The sequence below is a fragment of the Chenopodium album genome, chromosome 4 (assembly GCF_948465745.1).
Source record: "Chenopodium album chromosome 4, dcCheAlbu1.1, whole genome shotgun sequence".
Taxonomy (NCBI): Eukaryota; Viridiplantae; Streptophyta; class Magnoliopsida; order Caryophyllales; family Amaranthaceae; genus Chenopodium; species Chenopodium album.
This window is the reverse complement of record NC_137837.1, coordinates 34,113,485-34,134,656: the sequence shown is the minus strand read 5'-3', so window position 1 is coordinate 34,134,656 and position 21,172 is coordinate 34,113,485. Positions and strand designations below refer to the sequence as shown.

At 34.0% G+C, this 21,172-nt stretch overlaps 1 protein-coding gene across 8 annotated transcripts; it reads left to right on the top strand.

Annotated features, from left to right (window-relative positions):
• The first annotated feature begins 4,487 nt into the window (after positions 1–4,487).
• Positions 4,488–19,028, top strand: LOC145629086 (uncharacterized). Of its 8 annotated transcripts, none has more exons than XM_081681573.1 (14): positions 4,488–4,676; positions 4,772–4,862; positions 5,216–5,293; positions 5,416–5,516; positions 6,195–6,240; positions 7,222–7,267; positions 11,925–12,004; positions 12,075–12,118; positions 14,127–14,874; positions 15,056–15,587; positions 15,721–15,813; positions 16,046–16,151; positions 16,296–16,727; positions 18,754–19,028. In XM_081681573.1, the coding sequence occupies exon 9, from the start codon at positions 14,145–14,147 to the stop codon at positions 14,805–14,807; it is 663 nt and encodes a 220-aa protein (XP_081537699.1). In that variant the 5' UTR covers positions 4,488–4,676; positions 4,772–4,862; positions 5,216–5,293; positions 5,416–5,516; positions 6,195–6,240; positions 7,222–7,267; positions 11,925–12,004; positions 12,075–12,118; positions 14,127–14,144; the 3' UTR covers positions 14,808–14,874; positions 15,056–15,587; positions 15,721–15,813; positions 16,046–16,151; positions 16,296–16,727; positions 18,754–19,028. The 8 variants fall into 8 exon arrangements, with proteins under 8 accessions (XP_081537699.1, XP_081537700.1, XP_081537702.1 ...); XM_081681574.1 differs by having other exon boundaries at positions 15,056–15,626; XM_081681576.1 differs by having other exon boundaries at positions 11,925–11,984; positions 15,056–15,813.
• The last annotated feature ends 2,144 nt before the right edge of the window (positions 19,029–21,172 follow it).

Below are 21,172 nucleotides of genomic sequence, written 5' to 3'. Positions count from 1 at the left end.
TAAGTGATGCGCTTTCTTTTGAACCGATGCCTTGGTGCTTGTAATGAGTCAATGCTTAGGCTCTTAAGCTAAGTGAGACGCTTTTTTGTCAGGTCAATCACTTACTACGATTGTAATCGAGCTGACTACTAACCATGTCAATTTGCTTATAGGGGCTAACTGTAGTACCAAGGAACCCAAAATTGTTGTATGAGGTCGAAATAACCATTTTGAGGGGCTTCGAGCTCTGTCACTGTTGAAATATCGCTGGCGCCAAGAATTGGCTCTGTCGTCAAACGCTGGGATCTAGCGCCAGGCACTGAACTTTGTCGCCAGACGACAGATGTTGTCGCCAAGCCACAGCCTTGTCGTCTGGCGCTGGAGTCGGGTCTTCCTAATTCTGCTCTTGCTGCCGTTGTTGCTTGGTTTTGCTCCGAACTTTGAGCATGGTCGTTTCCTTTCAACCAAATCCGCTCAAATATTTTGTAAATTAAAGCTCTTTATCTCTAATATACTGATCTATGTAACTCCTCTTATCTTGGAGGAATCTCCAATGTCATATTCACGGTTTTTTTCGAAAAAAATCCGGGAATGTCCTCGCTTGCTGGGATGCACCTGCATTTATATCTTTTACTATGGGACTTTTCTTATCTTTCTTTAGGGTTGACCTAAGACTTAGTGTTGACTGACTCATTGACTTGACATGACTCAAGGTATAAACTTGACTCACTGTAATTGACTGACTCGAGGTTGACTCATGTGTTAGACTCAAATTAAGGTGATATGACACGACATGACTCCGTGTGTACATGACTCGAAATGCAAAAAAAAAAATAAAAAAAAATATTTCCGTCATTTTTGTGGAGGGTATCGACTTTCTCCCGAAAAAGAAAGACGCGAAAAAAGAAAGAAGAGATGTTTTTGAAGGTGCATGTTGAATGAGCTTAATCCGTTAATGTTGTCTCTTATAGTAAAAGGATTGTAACATCTTAGACTATCGTAGTTGACACAATAATGAAAGTATTTAGGTAACTTAGGCGCGGAGGCTAAGTACTTCATACTTTGTGATGCAATAATGATTGATGAACAATTTTGACATGACAAGGCATGCTTCAGCGTTATGTTAAGATTTCATGACAAAGGGTTCCTAAGGGAAGTATATTTGGTCATGTGTCTGTGATGTGTGTGATGGCGACACTAAAGTTCGGCCGCAAAGGCTAAGTGTGTGAAAAATATATTAAAAAAAGTCAAATAATGGTGACTCTTAGGCTAGGTAAGCTAATGATGTAAGGATCAAGCCCCGAAGTCTAGCTCTAAGTAGATAAGGATGAGCATTGGAGATCCCTTGATATGATCATGATGTGTGAATATGAATGTGAATATGAATGAATGTTTATTACGGCTGCACCTCGATGTGAGGTTGCCTACGTTTCCGTTAGGAATCAGGCCGAACGTAGCTCTAGCCGAACCTCGCACAAGTGTGTGTACACCTCAAAGAGGTCATTTAAGGGTTGTAACGTGGTTAGGCTAAAGGTTATAGAAGAAAGGGATAAAAGCTCAAGACCCTAGATAAGCCCCCAAGGTGTGCAACCTTGCTTTTGAATCTTTATATTGGTATGCTTGAGGCTTTTAACTCTTTTTTAGCTTTTTTTTTTTTTTTTTTTTTTTGTTTATATTTTGCTCTATCTTTTGGTTTAGCATTTATTTTATTTTTATAAGTGTGAGCAATCCCGATCATGCGGTCTATCACTCACTTGACATTCATGTTTCTCAGGCACGGTACCGAGAACTTAATAAGAGACGCAATTTGAGACGTGTTCATATTAAAGACATGTTCATGTCAAAGACATTGGAACACTTGCCCTTTTGTACACTTTTATTTATTTATTTTGCTTATTTTTTGCTATTTTAATCTTTTGAAGTCACTCAAGCTTTTTATGAAATTGAAAATTGCATAAGTTGCACACCATCCCATCCCAAGGTTAGGTAAATATGGGTTGAAAAATGAAAGGTCTATCGTTAGACGAGGCTCAGTGGTTTATCAAAAAAGGATTGCATATTTGAAGGGTGAAAGGTGATATGATGTGGCTACAAGGGGTGCCTCAAATCATTGGTATACCTTGTGCTTAGTTTGACATGGATTTTTTTATTTTATTTTATTTTTATTTAATTTTTTTTTTGCAATGCAATGCAATGATCATATGTAAGGAAATAAATGCTCATTTTATTTAAAAAGTAAAGGGTAAAAATCAAACTCTAAGAAATAAATTTAAGGAGGATAGGGTGCCTATGCTAGACTTATTGGGGAAAGGGTATGAAAAAAGAAGAAGAAAGCATGAAATCTTGGTGAGAAGCTTGCCTTGTGCATTTGTTTCATCATTACCCTCATTTTTTTTGTTTATCAATCACATGACTCAAACTCGATTCAACATGCATGGATGGTAGGAATAATGAAGGTTGTGATATAGAAAAAAAATGTAGAGAACGGAAAGATGATGTAGATGGAAAGATATGAAAAAACTAGGAATAGAATGTAACCCCAACTTAAATAATGGAAAAACGACTCATGCATGAACCTAGACATGGTCATGGTGTAAAAAGAGTATGTACAAAGTTTGTGCTAAGACTAGTGAGTTTAGGTGACATGTTAAGACTCGTGTCATGACCATGTGGCTAAACTATGTGACTAGACTCAAGCAAAAACTAAGTTAAGACTTCATGTATATGCATTAAACTGGACAGGCTGTGGTATTTTAGTCATAACTTTTTATCTGTGACTTTAATTGGGATGAAAGCAACACCAAATTAAAGATAAAACTCGGGGTTACAAATCCATAGGTTGTACGACTCGTAGTTCTTCCTAGAGCTCCGGATATGACCAAAACAAGTTGACGCTTGTGCAGTATACGGGAATAAAAATCCGGGTTGACTTAAAGAAACTATGATTCGATTTAAGGTTTATTCATTAGTTCAGATTAATTAATCAATTAATTATGAAAATCCCTTTAGTCCTTGGTTAGTTTATTTAAACATATTCATAATTACAAGTCAAACCAAATGATTAGTTTAATCACATGTAAATATGCACAAGCAAATAATGCACAAGTAGTCAAATAGTCACAACATGATGCAACGAGTTTGCAACCTAACCATGGCTCTAGTTCTATAAAGTTCGGGATATGGATTATTCAAAGAGGGTCCATGGTTACTTGTCCAGATGCACCGCGCGGAAGCCTTATCTTTTGAAGGGTTGGCGCGAGTGAATGGGACACCGCGAGTTAAAAACTCGCTTCCACTACTACAATTTCCATATTTTATGGACGCTTTTATCTCGACGCTATGGTACTAGCGTCAATGTAAGGATTTATATTCCGCTTATTATCGACGCTTTTCCAGGTCGAGGTTGTCTGTGGACACCAAAAAGCGTCGACAAAGTCACATGACCCCGCACGTGACTATTTTTGGTTGCCCGGGATTTCAATTTTTAAGGAAAAAAAACGGGGTTAGAGCATCCCCATCAATGAGCATTTTTTTGCTCATGAGCAAAAATGATGAGCAAAAATGGTAGAAGATGTTCCCCATCAATGAGCATATTGAAAAATGCTCATGAGCAAAATGAGGGCCTGTTCTGTTCCGTTGAAATTCAGTTCAGTTCAGTTCAACTCAGTTCAGTTCAGTTCAGTTCAGTTCAGTTCAGTTCAACTCAGCTCTTAATTTATGTCTAATGATATTGCTAATGATATAAAGCCAAATTTCATTCTTTTAAGCTCTTATTACAACGACAACAACAACAACAACAACAACAATAATAATAATAACAATAATAATTGAAATAATAATACTAATAATAATAATCAATATAAATAATAATAATAATCATCAATAAATAATAATAATAATAAATAGTATATGTGTTTAAAATGTTTAGAGGTTTCAAGTTTTTAATATATTTTCCATACATTTTATAATATATTTTCCATATATTTTATAATTATAATTATATAGTATATTTTTCGTAAATATTTTAATATGTACATTTGTATATACACATATGTATAGTAATAAATAATCAATAAATAATCAAAGATCACTAATCCGTAGTTAAAAATCACTAATTAATAAGTTCAGTTCAGTTCAGTTTAGTTCAGCTCAGTTCAGTTCAGTTCAGTTCAGCTGAGTTCAGTCAATCGGAACAGGCCCTGAAAATTGCTCATTGGATGCGCATTTTTTTAAGATGAATAGTGATCATGTGGAGTCCACAATACAAGTAAAAATTAAAAATAATATTGTTGAGAGAAATATAAAAGGGTATTAGTAAAAGTAAGAGAGAAGATGTACTAGAGAGAGAATGGGGAATAATTTTTTTTTTTTTATCATTGATGGGATAAAAATATGATCACAAAAATGCTCATGGGTTGAAGGAGAGAGAAAGTGGATAGAGAGAGAAAATGAGGAAACCAATTTTTGCTGAAAAATGTTTCCGACTTAAACCGCCTAATTTGCTATGGTCTGGTTTCAGAAAAAAAAGAAAAAAAAAAAAAAGCTAGGTCAGTCATCTTTGCTTCTGGAAATTGCTAATTTGCTTCATCCATGTTCTCCATTCAAATTGATCTCCCAATTCGTTCTGGAAATTAAATTGTGGGAATTTGGGAATTTTCTTCTTCAACCTGTCAAATTCATCGATTTCTAATTTCGAGGTAAACCTTCTTGCTTTTCTAATCCCTGGTTCGAATTTCATCTAGGCTATAGTATAATGTTCGATTTCTCATGTTTTTTGTTTAATCTCTGGTAGAAATCGGAAATTCTCTGGTCTTTCACAGTTTTGAATTGAAAGAGAACAAGAATCGCGCGATACTTCAAAGAATTCATTGACGGCGCATCATGTAATTTTCTGCACTTAATTAGATACAATTACTTAATGGTATGTTTGGAAACTATCATTTCAAATTATGGAATTGTCTCAAATTGCTTGTTTGGGAATTATAAGTATTTGCATTTGGATTTCAGTCAATTCCAGACTTTGTATAGTTAAGTTAAATTTTCAGAATTTTAAATCCAGCTTTAATGCATGTCATTTCAAATCCTTCAAACCTTCACTCTGATTCACGCTCTCATACGAGTCATACCCAGTCGCCAGTTCGCCGCCACTAACGGTTCAATTCATTTATTTCAATTTTTCAGATTTAATTGCTTCATTTTGTGATGAATTTCTCATAAATTTTGTTTCTAATTTCAGAAGAAAGAAGAATCTTGTGCCTGGAGGATTGTTGATGGCTGAATTGAGACCTGGTGGAGACCTTCTGACGGTGATCAGGTTTTGGATAATTAAAATTTTCATAATTATATAATATTTTGATGATTAATATTGCCTTGATTAGTATAGTAAAGTAGTTCTTAATTTTAATGAAATAATTTGTATCACCATTGCCACTGCAGGCACGCCACCTGTAACTTTCTCCCTCCTTTTAATTGACCTTTGCCACCGTAGCCACTGCCGGCACGCCACCTGCAACTTCTTGAAGATTGGCCACTCTACTGTAAATCCTTGACTATTGCCTTCACCTTCTAAAAATGTGTTTTAAAAATAAGGCTTTTCAATAAAGTACTCCCTCTTAACTTAATTTCTGGTTTAATTTGTTATATATGGTTGATTTAATTTCTTAGTTCGAGCATACTGCATTTTTAGAGGGAGAAACACAGAGGCATGCAACTCAAAATTCATACTGAGTTAATCATGGTTTCGAAATACATATTGAATTCAAAGTGATTAATTTGGAATTTCTAAATTTGTACAAACAAAGAATTTGGAATTGAATGTCTGTATTTGAAATAACAGATTTGAAATTCCAGATTTGAAATCTAATTTTCTTGAATCCAAACACCACCTAAACGTTTTTCAGTTCATAATTTGTTCTTTCAATTTCCAAATTTGTTGTTCCTAATTTTTTCCTTTTTTTTTGTACTAGATATGAAATTGTTTTGGCTATTTTGTACTAGATATGAAATTGTTTTGGCCATATTGACATCAAACAGGGCAAACCCTGATACTTTTTCAAGGATTGCAATTTTGAGCAATCTTTCTTGTCCTCTAATATATTTACACTTGGTCACTTAATATGCTATGAAGATACATAGTTTTTTGCAAGCCTGATATATACTTGGTAACCTTTAATATCATCTAAATCTGGTCCCCAATTTTTTTTTTTGCTGAACAGACTGCTGAGGAACTTTTGCCTTGGATGCCAACTCAAAATTAGATTGGTAATGATGTTTTTTTCTCCTTCCTTATATATAAAATGATTCATATATATTACCCACCCCTGGAAAAGAGTAGGCAAGTTCAATTCATTAATGGTGTTGTTAAGCATGTCTAAGTCATGGGATCATGGAAGAAATTTAACTGTTGAGTACTACTGTTTTGTTTTATTGCTTCATGTCTGTTTCTGCAATGGTTTTTATTTTTATTTTATTTTATTTTATTTTTTTTTATAATTCCCAATCACGTAGGTGATGAGTGCATGACCTGAGAAGTGCCTTTTATTAGTTAGCTAAAAATTGAAAGTATGAATGTTTACATGCTGCTAGTAGATGGAAATTCTCAGGTTCACACGGCTAAGTGGTTTCTAGGTTTTCAATCTTTCACCTAAGTGTTGTTTCTGTTTATGTTCCCAAAAATTAACAAGAACTGTGGCTAATTCATAGAAAGCTACGTATAGTTTAGGTTCAATTCGTTCTTTCCTGTTGGTATGATTAATGCCTTTAATGGTTTACCCATAGAAGAAAGTAGGGAGAAATTACACATTTTGTTTTGAGTTATCATCTATTATTATATGGAAAATCACCTTTACTCATTTTTTATTGATAACATATTATTTTAATATATTTCTCATAAATGTAAGAGATTACATATTGGGGTAAGAATGAAAATAAACATTTTGAAGGGCATATAGGTCCGTGCACGCTTCATAAGCGCAATCTCCTACTTTTTATAAGGTAAAGAAATAATAAAAATAGGTCGTTAGTAGTTCTACAATTTTATGGCGATTTTTATGGGTTGTTTGTTTGGATTTTCTGAATTTTCTCAGCCTAAGGTAAAGGTTTCATCAGTAATTGTTTAGTTTAGCTTAATTTCCCCTTTTAATTTTGCCTAATTTTCATTAGATTAACTTCCTCTCCCTATATTTAGCTGATTTTTCTCTCAATTTCATCTATAATTGAAATTTATTATTTGTTGTCTTGAAGAACTTCGTTTCAAAAAGAAAGAGGCCAAGAGATAGAAGACAATTAGGTATGTTTACTACATGTTTGAAATAATATATACTTCATATTTTTTAAAGCAATTTCTCATTAATAGTGAATTAATTTGGCAGTATTTAATAAATGAATCAATGTTTAGTGTATTTTACTGTGTTTATTATAATGGGTGTTTAATTCATTAATATTATCCTATGGTTATATATGGGTGAATTTATTCATTAATACACTCTCTAGGCTGATGTTTCTGTTTTTAAATTGAAATGTTTCGCAAGCTAAAATATGAGATTTTAATTTAATACAACCTCTTGATAGCCTTGGTGATGCAATTGCATTGTCGGGGTTGAAACTTTTATTTGAATCATTCCTTCTTTTTAGCATTATTAGAATCACAACAGAATGATATGTATGCAAGTGACACATTCTCAATTTGATTAGTTTTTGTTTCATGGATTATCTTTGAGTTGGTTTGGTTCAATTTTGTTTTCTTGGACTGCTTGGGTGTTTGTTTGCTTTCTACAGTTACTCAATACTCATTTACTTTGGTTGGTAAATTGTTCACATTATGAGTATTAGGATGTGAAAAAGGTTGATGGTGGATTTGGTTTAATTTATTTTTGCTTGAGAATTTTAACTAGTTGACAAACTTCATGTGTAGCAATCTATGTGTCCTTAGTTAACATCGAAGGACACATTAAAATCTATCTTGTAAAATGATATTTTATAATGTACATATATATAATTTGTAGTTAACTATATATTTCTTTGTAGACATGGATACTAATTGGATTGATTTACCAAAAGGTGATCCTCGTTATTATAAAGGTTGCATGAAATTCTTAGACCTTGCTAAAGAGACTCTTTCACAAGATACATTGGTAACTCGCTGCCCATGTAACAAATGTAAGTTAAATAAATGGGATTTTGTAGAAGAAGTTGGAGGGCATATTTTATTTAATTGTTTTTATAAAAACTATAGAAATTGGATATTCCATTGTAAAGATAAAGGGAGTAAGACTCATGATCCAAGTAATGATGAAGCAAAGGCAGTAGGTCGAGATGATATGGATGGGTTACTAAGAGCAGCTTTTAAAGTTGATACTTAACCTACCGATAATCCATCTTCAAGTGAACCAAGTATTGAAGATGGCAATTCATATAACATGGATGATGGGTTTACCCTTCATTGCGAGGTAGATGATGAGTATCAATCAACAGTCTCAAATGAAGAGCATACAAAGTATAAAAAACTCATGGAAGCTTCTGAAAAAGGCCTGTACGAAGAGTGTACTACTTTTTCAAAGCTATCATTTCTATTGCACTTGTTTCACCTAAAGTGTATGTTCCATTGGTCCGCTGAGTCATTTAATAAATTACTTGAACTTCTAATTGATGCATTTCCCATTATTAAGGATTTTCTGTCGTCTTATTATGAAGGCATGAAGATAATAAATGATTTGGGATTGGGATATGAGAAAATCCATGCATTTCCAAATGACTGCATGTTATATTGGGGCATATTTGCGGATAAAAGTGAGTGTCATATATGCCATACATCTAGGTGGAAAAGTGTGAAAGGAAAGGAGGGTGATCTAAATGAGAAAGGAAAAGAAGTATGTAAAAAAGGCGAGGTGGCTAAGGTAATGCGGTACTTTCCCCTTATCCCTAGATTAAAGAGGCTTTACATGTCATCTAAAACTGCAGAGGAGATGAGATGGTACTTTAATCGTAAGGATGATAAGATTCTGCGACACCCTACGGATGGCGAGGCTTGGAAAGAAAAAAACTGATGAAAAATATACAGAGTTTGCTCCTGATCCTCGCAGTGTTAGACTAGGCCTAGCTAGTGATGGTTTTAATCCATATCGTCTAATGAATACAAATTATAGTACATGGCCGGTGGTCCTCATTCCTTATAATTTACCACCATGGCTGTGCATGAAGTTATCATCATTTATTCTTTCTATAATTATTCCCAGTAAATTTGGTCCCGGTATGGATATTGATGTGTACTTGTAACCACTAATCCATGAATTGAAATTGTTCTGGGAAGGTGTCGATGCTTTTGATTCTTATAGTGGAAGCAACTTCAAAATGCGAGCAGCCCTACACTCTACTATTAATGACTTTCCTGCATATGCGTGCTATGCTATCAGGTTGGAGTACAAAAGGCTACAAAGCTTGTCCTTCTTGCACTCATTCTACAAATTCAGATAGATTTGGTGGAAAAATTGTTTACCCAGGGTATCAAAAATGGTTGCCAATTGATCACTCATATCATTCACAAGCTAATTTGTTTGATGGGAAAGAAGAATATGGTCTTGCTCCAATTCGTATTAGTGGAACCGAAGTCTTGAAGCAACAAGAAGGGGTAAAGTATGTGTATGGGAAGGCTAAAAAAGTTCCTAAGAAAAGAGGGAGAAAATTGCCAATGAACTTGATGATGATTGCGATCTAGATGGTGATGTTATTTAGAAAAAGAAAAGTACATTTTTTGAATTAGAGTACTGGGAGCATAAGAATGTGTGCGATATTTTATTAGGAACTCTTTTAGATATGGATAATAGTAGAGATGATGAGAATGGCAGAAAAGCCCTAAAGGAATTGAATATAAAGCCTCATCTTTGGAACCCTCAAGGTAACATCCCGCCGGCCTCATACACCATGTCTAATGAGGAGAAAGAAAGATTTTTGAAAGTCTTAAAGAAGATGAAAGTTCCTGATGGATACAGATCTAATTTGCAAAAATGTGTGTATCTAAAGCAGCAAAAACTTATTAATATGAAAAGTTACGACCATCATATTCTCATGCAAGATATCCTTCCCCTTGCTTTAAGGGCGTCGACTGCCACAAAAGTTATTGACTTGCTTGAGGAGTTGTCAGGCTTTTTTAAAAAGATATGTTCAACTGCTATAGATACCGGAGAATTCGATACCATTCAATCAAAGCTTGTGTTGACACTTTGTAAGATGGAGATAGAATTTTTACCAACATTTTTTACGATCATGGTTCATCTAATAATTCATTTAGTGGATGAGGTCAGACTTGGCGGACCGGTTCATTACAGATGGATGTATCCCATTGAAAGGTGATTTTATTATTATTATTATTATTATTATTATTATTATATATTATTATTATTATTATTATTATTATTATTATTATTATTATTATTATTATTATTTATTTGTTTTAAATGTTAATTTTCCTTATTTTTTCACATTCACATACATAATCATTATTATAATTCAATGTACTTGACCTTTTTAAAATCTCATGTAAGCAATAAAGCGCAACGGGAAGGTTACCTTTTGTAGGAGACAATTGCATTCTGTTCGAGATATTTAGAAAGTGTTGAAACTATATCCAACAGACCTAAAAGGAATGAAGACGGTGTATCAAACACTGATAACTATCTATATAACTCTGGTGGTCGTGTTATTGGAAAGAAAGAAAATGTTCGTGTAGACAATAGATGTTTAAAGCAAGCACATCGCTATATTTTACTACATTCTGATGAACTGACACCGGTTCTAGAGTAAGTAGCAATGTAGAATTATGTGTTTGTTTTAAGCGTCCAATATTTACTTATTATTAACATAAAATTTTCCATCTCGATAGTGAGCTTTTAAAACAAAAAGGCAAGAGAATGGCGTTGGAGGAAGTCAATCTAATGACTCTATTGAAAATCAGTGGATAATTAATGAATTTGCCGATTAGTTGCGAAACCAGGTTATATGCTATTACAATAAGTTTTTTTTTTTTTTTTTTTTTTTTTTTTTTTTTTTTTTTTTTTTTTTCTAATTTTCATTGTATACAACAATTTTAGTCTAATTATATATTCCCGAATTGTAGGTCCATAATTTAGATGATAGCACGGTAGAAGGAAAGTTAAGAAAAGCCTTAGCAGGTGGCTTGAGTAACCGCGTGAAAAGGATGAAAAGTGTTATTATTAATGGTTACAAATTTGATATTGTGGATCGTGAGCGATTTCGAACAACTCAAAATTCAGTAATCATGGTGGAAGCCGAGGGCCACGAATATTATGGAAAACTCAAAGAAATTTTTGAATTAGATTATTATGGTTCTTTTAAGGTTATATTGTTTCGTTGTGATTGGGTCGATATTCGTAGGGGTATCAAAACAAACCGGAATGGAAGTGTTCGTGTTATTTTCTCAAAGTTGATGCACACCGGTCGATATTTACATGGTGATCCAGTTGTTTTCTCATCTCAAGCAGAGCAAGTTTTTTATGTTGAGGATGAGATACAAAAAGGATCGGATGGTGTCATGTTGTGAAGACTAAGCCTAGGGACTTGTTTGATATACCTGAATAATTGGTTCAAAACATTTTGGAGAATTTTTTCTATTAGTGTGTGTTTGGTTTTGTTCGAGTTCACAACTTCGATTAGGTGTATTTTTATATTTGATTTATTTATTGAAATTTGTCAAAGATGTTAATGGAATAAATGTCTTTAGCCAATCTTGTTTCTTATGGAAACTCTTGTGCATAGATTTTATTGCTGCTCTTGTTTGTAATATCAATATTGAATTAAAAGATTGGTAAATTGTCACTGATTTAATGTGCAATTCAGTGGATTATTATTATTTTTTGGGGAAAAATGAGCAAAATTATCAGATTACTATTTTTGTGATTAATTTCGAGTTGCTATGTTTTGTTCTTATTCAGGTTGGTTCTAGGCATTTATTGTCATTCACGGACGGTGGATTTACACCAAGAGATTCAAAGGTGCTAATGTTAATGACAAGGTGAGGTTTTTTGGCTTGAGTGTCTGTCGATTGTGAGACTCAGTATTAATCTATTGATTTCACGTGGCAGATCCCTTTCATGAAGTGAGAAGGAGACGAGAGAAGAAGAAAGAGGTAATTTTTTTTGTGATACCTATCATTATTGTTTATTTTGTGAATCAGCCAATAAATTATTTGTTCAAATTATTGCTGCTACAAGTTGTTACCGTAAATTTCTTTTTGATATATGTATACTCTTTGCTGGGGTTTCTTTGTAAATTCCTTGTATACAAGTTATTATCTTGTCTCTGAGCAGGGCATGTAATAATTCAGGACTATGCTCCTTTTACCTGGTTGTTACTATAACTTCTGCTGTTTTGATTATTTTAGGTTGAGCTTGTGTATTCAATTTTGGTTCAATTTATCTCACTTTTTGACAAATTCAACATCGTCTTCCAATATTCCTCTCTCTACATTTTTGGGTTTTCGGGGTTTTTTTTTTTTTTTTATTTTTATTTGTGAAGGTTTTTATTCGTTGAGCTGGTAATTTGGTAGCTTTGTTAGTATAAATTTTAATTGGTGCATTCTCTATCTGATGGAATTGGGAGCTTAGTTCAATTGGTACATTCTCTATCTGGTGGAATTGGGTAGGGAATCTGGGTTCAAGGGAGCTTAGTTCAATTGGTGCATTCCTGGGGGAGTACTTGCTGCCTCGGCCATGATAGCCAAAAACAAAACAAAGAACCCAAGATAAATCATCTTGGGCAAACCCAATTTTCTTAATTAGATGATATTTAGGGTAGTAAAGGTTAATTAGTTGATATTTAGGGTAGTTGATATTTAGGGTAGTAAATCAAGAAATTGTTTTATATAACTGTATTGTTCTTAAAATGTTGTGGGGTTGTAAATTTGTTGTTTGTTGCTTTTGGCAATTCTAGTTTGATACTTACTTGGCATGATTTTGGGGTGAATTTAACGGATAGCTGCGCTAATTACTTGCCAAACCCCATTATTAGTGCTGTGATAATAGTAGGGAGCACAATAATGATTCAGCTGAGTTCCAGTTTATACAATAATAATTTATAAGTGAACATATATAGAATGTTGTTTGTGGTAAGATGCCTATTGTTGTTCAGCTGACGAAATTTGACTTGTTATGACAAGAAACACCCAGAAGTAACATGCCATATTAGTGTGGGCATCGTTGCATTGGTGTTCCATGGACGAGTCATTGTTGCAAGTTCTAAAGTTTGGATTTACATGTATGGAAATTAAACTATAGGAGTTGAAAATGGTAAGTTTTAATTAGGGTGAAGGTCTCAAAAAAGAATTGTTTCATTACTAACTTTGGAAGCTGTTGCTTCAAACATTGGAAGCTGTTGATGATGAAAGTGAGATTATGTGATCTTCTCTATGTGCATGGAAACCTATCATCTTAAAAAAAAAAAAAAAATTCCCCTTTAATAGAATATGCTAGTGATCAAGCTACAATGTTCCTTCAAAAAATAAAAGCTACAATGTAACAGAGAAACAAGCATGAATTCATCTGGCCTGGAGCTTCTTTGGGAAATTGAAACTTCCCTCTCAGTAATGTTGTACTATATTATTAAATATTATTAACTAATAAACAAATTTTAAGCTGTCAATTTTTTATTTATATACATTTTTTTTATTTGAAAAGCTGTCAAATTGTCGGTCTCAAAAAGGAAGCAGTTTTGTGACAGGTATAGATTAAAGTTACTGGAGGGCTTCAATGTGAGATAAGTTACCATCTGACCAATACTTGTATAACTGTTAAGTGTCGAATCCACATAAGAGGGAGCCCATAAACCTTTTGCTCTTAGAAGTCAATTGCTTTAACCTCCTTTGACCAGCCTTTTTCTTTATTTTTTGGGTGGGGGGGGGGGGGGGGGGGGGATGATCTGGAAAAAGACAGTGATCCATCTCCAATGTGCTAGCAACTTTGAATTGCAATCACCCCATAACTTTCTCACTGTGTGACATATGCAGAGCTTCTGGCACTAGCAGCCTGAATTCATGACACTAAAATGATGTAACATGGATTTTTTCATATGTTGCTATTTATTCATCATTCTTATATCAGTTTAGATGTATTGATCTTTTTGCATCAATTATCTTGCAGTGTTATATATAGTACAAGATGACTTATCGAAGCAAGAGAGCAAGGGAAATACTTGCTGCCACATCTAAGTCACAAGATCCACAATCATCACAGTCACCAAATACAACTGCATCTAAGTTGCATGATCCACTATCATTTGTAAGTGAGTTTGCTTCCAAACCAACAAAAAAACAAGTTGTTCAGTCACCACCAGGTGAGGTTCTTAAGAATGATAAGTGGGGGCCATTTTCTTCACCTGATACAACTACAAAATGTGCACAACCACCACCTAACAGACTAGGATCTATTGGGAAAAAACCTCCAACTGGATCGATATTGAGTTCAGTTAAGGATTCTTCATGTTACCAGTCAAAGAACCCACCCCAACTCTCTTCCAGGGTTCCACCTAATGTACAACATTCAAATAAACTCAACTCGCTTAACAATCCTTTAGCTTCCTCTCCTACTTCTCACCCACCACTTCAGCATCCTCAACCTGGGAAGGGAGGTTCTCAGAACCTTGGTACTAGTGTTGTGAAAACTTCGGCAGCAACTCCTATTTCTCACAAACCACTTCAGCATCCTCAACCTGGGAAGGGAGGTTCTCAGAAAACTTCAGCAGCAACTCCACAGTTTAATCAAACACATCAAAAAAGTGCTGAAACTTCCAATGATATCACGAAAAAATCTAAGTCTCTGTGACCAAAGTCACTTCCCAATTGGCCTGTAGACATAGATTTTGATGATAAGGAGGAGGTTCTGACCATAGGTAATCTTTTTACCTTCATTTTTTTTTTACTTTATCATCGAGATTATGTTTGTGGTTGCATAAAATAGATGAGTATTAGTTGCATGGTGTTAGTTAAAAGCCAAATTAGTTCTTCAAGATCCCTAAATCATGTTTTCCAATTAGTAAACTAATGGTTTTTTTATTTTTATTGTTTTTGTAGACGCCAATGGTAATACTACATTGGTGAGTGGTATAATTATGCCAATTGACGTTCGGAGCAATAGTGACGTCAAGTACTATGTTGAATTCAATGATCTATGCTAACCGATTAGGAAAGGTGGACATATATTGGTTAAATTCATTGGTATGATGGCAAAGATGGAGACTCATTGTCCAGTTGGAGAAAAAAATTGGCATGCAATTGACAACCATATACAAGAAAGGATAGTTACGGATATGAGAGTAAGTACATTGAACACACTAGCTTTGCATAAAATATTCTGATAAATTATTAGCTTTTTTCAAGTAAGACCACTTACAAGTTACTTACAAATTTCATAATGTCTGATAAATGAGGACCACTTTGTGATTCCTAATGGTGTGGAATACGACAACCAAGCTCTCAAGCGTGCCAATAAAGCCTGGAGACAGTTCAGATTCTCTTTAAAAAACAACATTACAAGCCATATGAGAAAACAGTGGAAGAGATGTGTAATCAGGATCCACCGCATGGAATAAGCAGGAACAATTGGGTAAAGTTGGTGAAGTACTGGGATTCAGAGAAAGCGAAAGTTAACAAAATATTCATTACCACTAATATATTAAGTTTTAATTAGTCTTGGTTGAATTATTTGAAAAATACTAATTGGTTGAATATGAGTGCAGAATTTGTCTATAGCTTGAAAAAAAGCACGAGCCTTCATAAATCAGCTTCACAGATCTGGCTCTTATAGCTTTGCAAACCAACAAGCTGATTATGTATGGATTATTTATATATGTGGCCTTTTATTAAACTTAAAAGAGTGTTAGTCTCAAAAAATATAAAATCAAATAAATAACAATATAGATTTGTAGCATAAATAAGCTAATAAAGTATGTATAAATGAATATAATTCTTTCTCTTATTCATACACATTGTGTTATTTATGATGCATCTCATTGACATTGTCGATTTCGCTTACAATGCACCTTTTGACATTATTGTTAATAGGAAGATGAACATGGAGAAAAAAATGAGCTTATTAGCTCTTTGGATAAAAGCTCATACGGGTAAGGACGGAAGCTTTCTTCCCGACACCGTCACTGCAGATTTTGTGGTATGATTCCTGACATAGTCACTGTAGAAATTATGAATTAATAAAGTTCATGTCATTGCTCTTGTTGTTGGTTATGCTAGATGGTCTACTAAATGTGTGGCTCTGTTTTAAAAACCCCGTGTTCATTACTTAAACTTGGTACAGGATGATGTAAACGCTAAGGTTGAAGAGTTGAGGATGTTGTATCCTAAAAAGTCACAACAAGAGCTTGAAGATGAAGCTTTTCACTATACCATGTATAGCAATGAGATTCCGGATCTTCCTTTAGGTTACGGACTAGGGGTAGGGCGACATTTACGGGGTGCGTGGTTTCTTAAGGAAGAAAGGTTATGGAAAATTTCAAAGGAGGATTAATTTAATGGACAATGTCAAGGAAGAAGTGACTTCATTGCACGAAAAAAATGATCACTTGAAAAGGAAAATGAAAAGCTAAAAGACAAGGTCGAACAAAATAATTTACTTCTTAAAACGCTTGTTGGACAATTTTCTGATATTGTGGGTGCAGTTCGTCAGGGGAATGCTTCTCCAGATCTTCTTAACAAGACATCTCAATTCTTGGGTATGGCAAACCAACAGGTACTATTATTTTGACAATAAATTTCATATTAGACTTATTATTTTGACAATGAACTGAGGTATTAGTTTATGAATCTCTCTTGATTAGTTTGACAATAAAACTCATATTAGACTTATTTCAAGGTCGTCTTTATAAGAATCTAGGTAGAAGGTTTCTAAGTCTAGTAAGTTTGTCACAAACATGGAAGTCTCCTGTTAGATCTCCCTGTATCCATTTGATTAGTCTTGAATCTGGCGTATATGCCTCTAAGTGCCACAGTCTGTGTCTCAGAGCTTTTGTAGCTCCTTTCAGCATAGCTTCGAAAAGATAACTGCTTCTGTTATCCTGCACGAGCCCTTCACCAAGGTGTGTGCTGCCATCAAGAGCAGTTAGCTTCCAGTTGAAAAGTGTCTTGTTCCTGCATTTAGACTTCTGACCTTCTAGGATAGAAGAAACACACTCACTACTCCTGTTCCTGACCACGTTAACACAGATGAAAATTGAGGCATTTATGGATTCACATGTAAATAAATGGGTAAGGAAACAACCCTTGCTTAAGATAAAAGCTAAAAACATCCTTGGCACTTAGTGCCTCGGAACCTATCTGACTATAAGAGCCCATAGTAGGCTAATGCTGGTGAGTCGTACAGCCTTAGGCAACATGAACACATCTTAAAGCCATTTTGAGTGTTGAGTTCAATTAGTATTTTGCTGGTAGATACTTCATGTTTAGATACTTCTGGTAGATACATTTGAAGTATCTAAACAACCTTCAGAATTTTTGCAACCATCAGAAGTAGTATTTTGAAGGGTTGTTTTGTAACCATCTCAACCTTCATTTAGTATGGTTGCAAAATACTACTTCTCATATGGTATCAAAATACTAATCTGAAGTATCTAAACAGCCTTCAAATGTAATCCCCTCCTTGATCTGATGGTTGAGATATGGAATTGAGTTGACAACTTGTGTATTTTCCCTTTATCTGCTATTTTTTGTTGCTCATCTGTTTAGAATTTTTGCTGGTAGATACTTCATGCAAACTAGAATCCTTCCTTTCTTACTTTCTTTAATGATTCATAATCTAGAGCTTTTAGATCCCGTTCTACACTGAATTCCTGCTGGTCAAGTGTAGAGGTAAATTGGCTAGTGTAGCTTATTCTGGTAGCTTTTGAGTTAGCTCTAAGAGAATTTTGTCTGTTGAATTAGATCCCAAATTTGGGATGCAAAGCAAAAATAATAGATCAATAGAATTTTGAATCTGTAGAGGAAGTGAAAGTCATACATACGATTGAAACCTAACTGTCAATTATACATGTAGTACTTTTTTTTTTTGGTAGCTTAGAGTCATAGACTGATTTAGTTGAACCAAGCTTAAATCTTCATCTTTATCCCCTGTTTGGTTCGCAGGATTAGCTAAATGATTATCTCTCCGGTGATTTTCAATGGTCCTTCCTGTAATTTGTCGAGTGATTCAGCAGTTTTTTTTTTTTTTTTTTTTTTTTTGATTATTGATTTAGCATTTGAACCGACTTTCAGTATGTAGTGTACTAATGTTAGTGAATTTGTGGTTGTTCTCTGCTGTACGACGTACAAGAGCTAACTGGACCCCCATTGTGGCTGAAGTGAAAGCAGTAGCCATGGCCATCAGATTGGCCAAGCGTTTTGGGCTAGCTGACATTGTCATAGAATCGGACAGCCATACTCACATGGCCATCAGACTGTCGAAGGCAGTAGACATGGCCATCAGACTGTCGAAGGCTGCAGTCTATTTCACTGATCCTTTTGCATATTATTTACAGCAGTTGGGTTAATTTGAGTTATATATTGTTTCTAGGCTTTTAATGTGTTTTATTCCTACTGGGTTTTCGAAAAAGTTTAGTCATAATTTCATTGATTTTTAGTCATAAAGTTCATAAAAAAGCTAAGTTCATCAGTATTTTTTATTTTATTATTTATTTATTTTTTCTTCCTGAAGGAAAAGTTCATCATCAGTATGTTTAATATTTATATATATGTACTAATAACTTTTTAATTTTATCTTGAAGGTTGGAAAAGGTAATTTGATGATTACAGGAGAATGAATTAGGGCGGATATTTGAGCAAAAAAAACTAGTGACTACCAAGATATCATCCATCATCATCATCGATTTATCAAGTGCAACTAATTGGGGTTTTTAGTCTTTGTGTAATTATTATTTTTTTGTTTTCGTTGAGGCTAATTAAAGTTTTTGTGTTTGACGATTATATTGCTGATGTTTTTTTTTGTAATTATTTTGTTGGATAGTTTAATTAACTATGAACAAATTACAATGTTGACTAATCGCTAACTAGCTAGCTTTATCTTTTTAGTATACATATATATATATATATACATATATATATATATATACATATATATATATATATACATATATATATATATATACATATATATATATATATACATATATATATATATATATATATATATATATATATATATATATATTTCTTTTTGTTAAATTCATCGTTGTGGTGTTTATTCGATTTACATGCATTGTAATTTTAATGTCGTAAAAAAAATTACTACAAAAATATTGTGGACGCTTTTTTACGTTAAGGACATTTGATTGGCATTTTAAAAAAAAATTCCTGCCAAAGAAATATTGGAGGCTTAAAAGCGTCGCCCAAATAAAAATATATGGACAGCAAAAGACGTCGAAAGGATATAAGGACACCAAAAAGCGTCCACAATCCTATTTACAATAGACACATAAAAGCGAAGCAAACATTGAGAGATAGCGTGAACCAACCCATTTTTGGACATTCCTTATAATAATCTAGACACCAAAAAGCGTCGTGGCTGTCGACGCTTTTATTCGTCCAAAAAAAATCTCGACTAACTTTTTTTCGACGCTTTTGAAAAGCGTTGAGAACAAAATTTTCGATGCTTTTATACGTCCAAAAACAGCCTATAAAGCGTTGCAAAAACACGAAAATAATAGTAGTGTTCCGTGGTTTGGTGAACTCAACATTCTCGGATGTACCGTTTGTTGCTCAAAGCGTTCAATCAGGTAGATGGAGCATGAATTCCTAGAGGGTTATGTCCATATTTAGAACACATGAGTTTCAGAAAAGTGAGAACAACTCAATCAGGAAGTAGAATCGAGCAAACAGTGCTAAAAACTGATAAAAATTAGAACGCATATTTCTGGCTCGGTATTGGAAGAACTTGGCGCCAGCGAACAAAGGCCGGCGCCTCCTGTCGCCGGGCGCCACAGTCAAATCCTCGGCGCTAGACTCTGTTTTCTGACGCTATTTCCTACATGTCTCAGCAGCTTTCTGTGCTCGATAAAATTTTCCAGTTTCGCGCAGCATTATTTCGGTCCTAGTTGTGAAAGATATTCCTCAAACCTCCTACGTGTAAAAATCCTATGTTTTTAACTCATTACGGATGATCTTTCCAATGAGATCTTTTTTATGCATATGACAATAATGTTAATCAAAATTACGCACATGAAATACTTAAAACTTTTCGAGTCTCAACCACTCATTCTAAATTATTGCCAAAATAAATTTTAGGAATTAAAATAGAAATCCTCCCCAGCGAAGTCGCAAAAAACTTTAGGGAATATTTCAAGCATTACCCCAAACTTGAACCCCCACTGTGATTATACACTTAAGCATGGTGGCGTCCAAAGGGAAGGAAGCTAGAGCAAAAGAGTCGCCAACAAGTTTTAGGAACTTGTAAACCGTTCACGAGGTAAAGGTTACACCCCTTAACGATCCAGGAGATCATCAACTACAATAGGTCTGGAACCATGACTGGAAGTTCGGGGATGAAGGTAAAAATCCAACCTAAAAGAGATTGAACCTGCCCTAATAATAAGCCTCTACTTTATTCTGATCGTATTCATGTGCGCTTTTTGACTAACATGCAATCAATAGGTTTACCCTAAACCTTTTTATTTATGTTGGTTGAATATTAATGCACAAACAAATCTATTATTGGCGATCACTTGAATTACAATCATATTAACTCTAAACAAGATAGTTAATTATCTTATTAAGCGTGATGAGAAGTACAAATTCCCTTTAAACACGCATAAAAAGTGTGATCAAGCAATATCAATAAATATAATCAAGCAACATAATAATCATCATAAACAATAATAATAAAAATAATAATAAAAAATTATCATCATCATGTTAAAGCATAATAATAGCAAGATCCTAGGCATGATACTAACAAGATTAATAACAAACCCTAGCATGTCACTAAACAATAAAAATCAAATACTTAGCCCTAATATGATACTAACATGAACATTAGGAAGAGAAAATAGGAAGCGTCATAACAATCATACTTGATTTAAGGAACTTATTCTTTACTCTAAACATGACACTAGAAAGATCAAAACGCCCTAACATGACACTAGGAATCATAATAACAACTTAGACAAGATTTTTCTATCATAAAGTCAA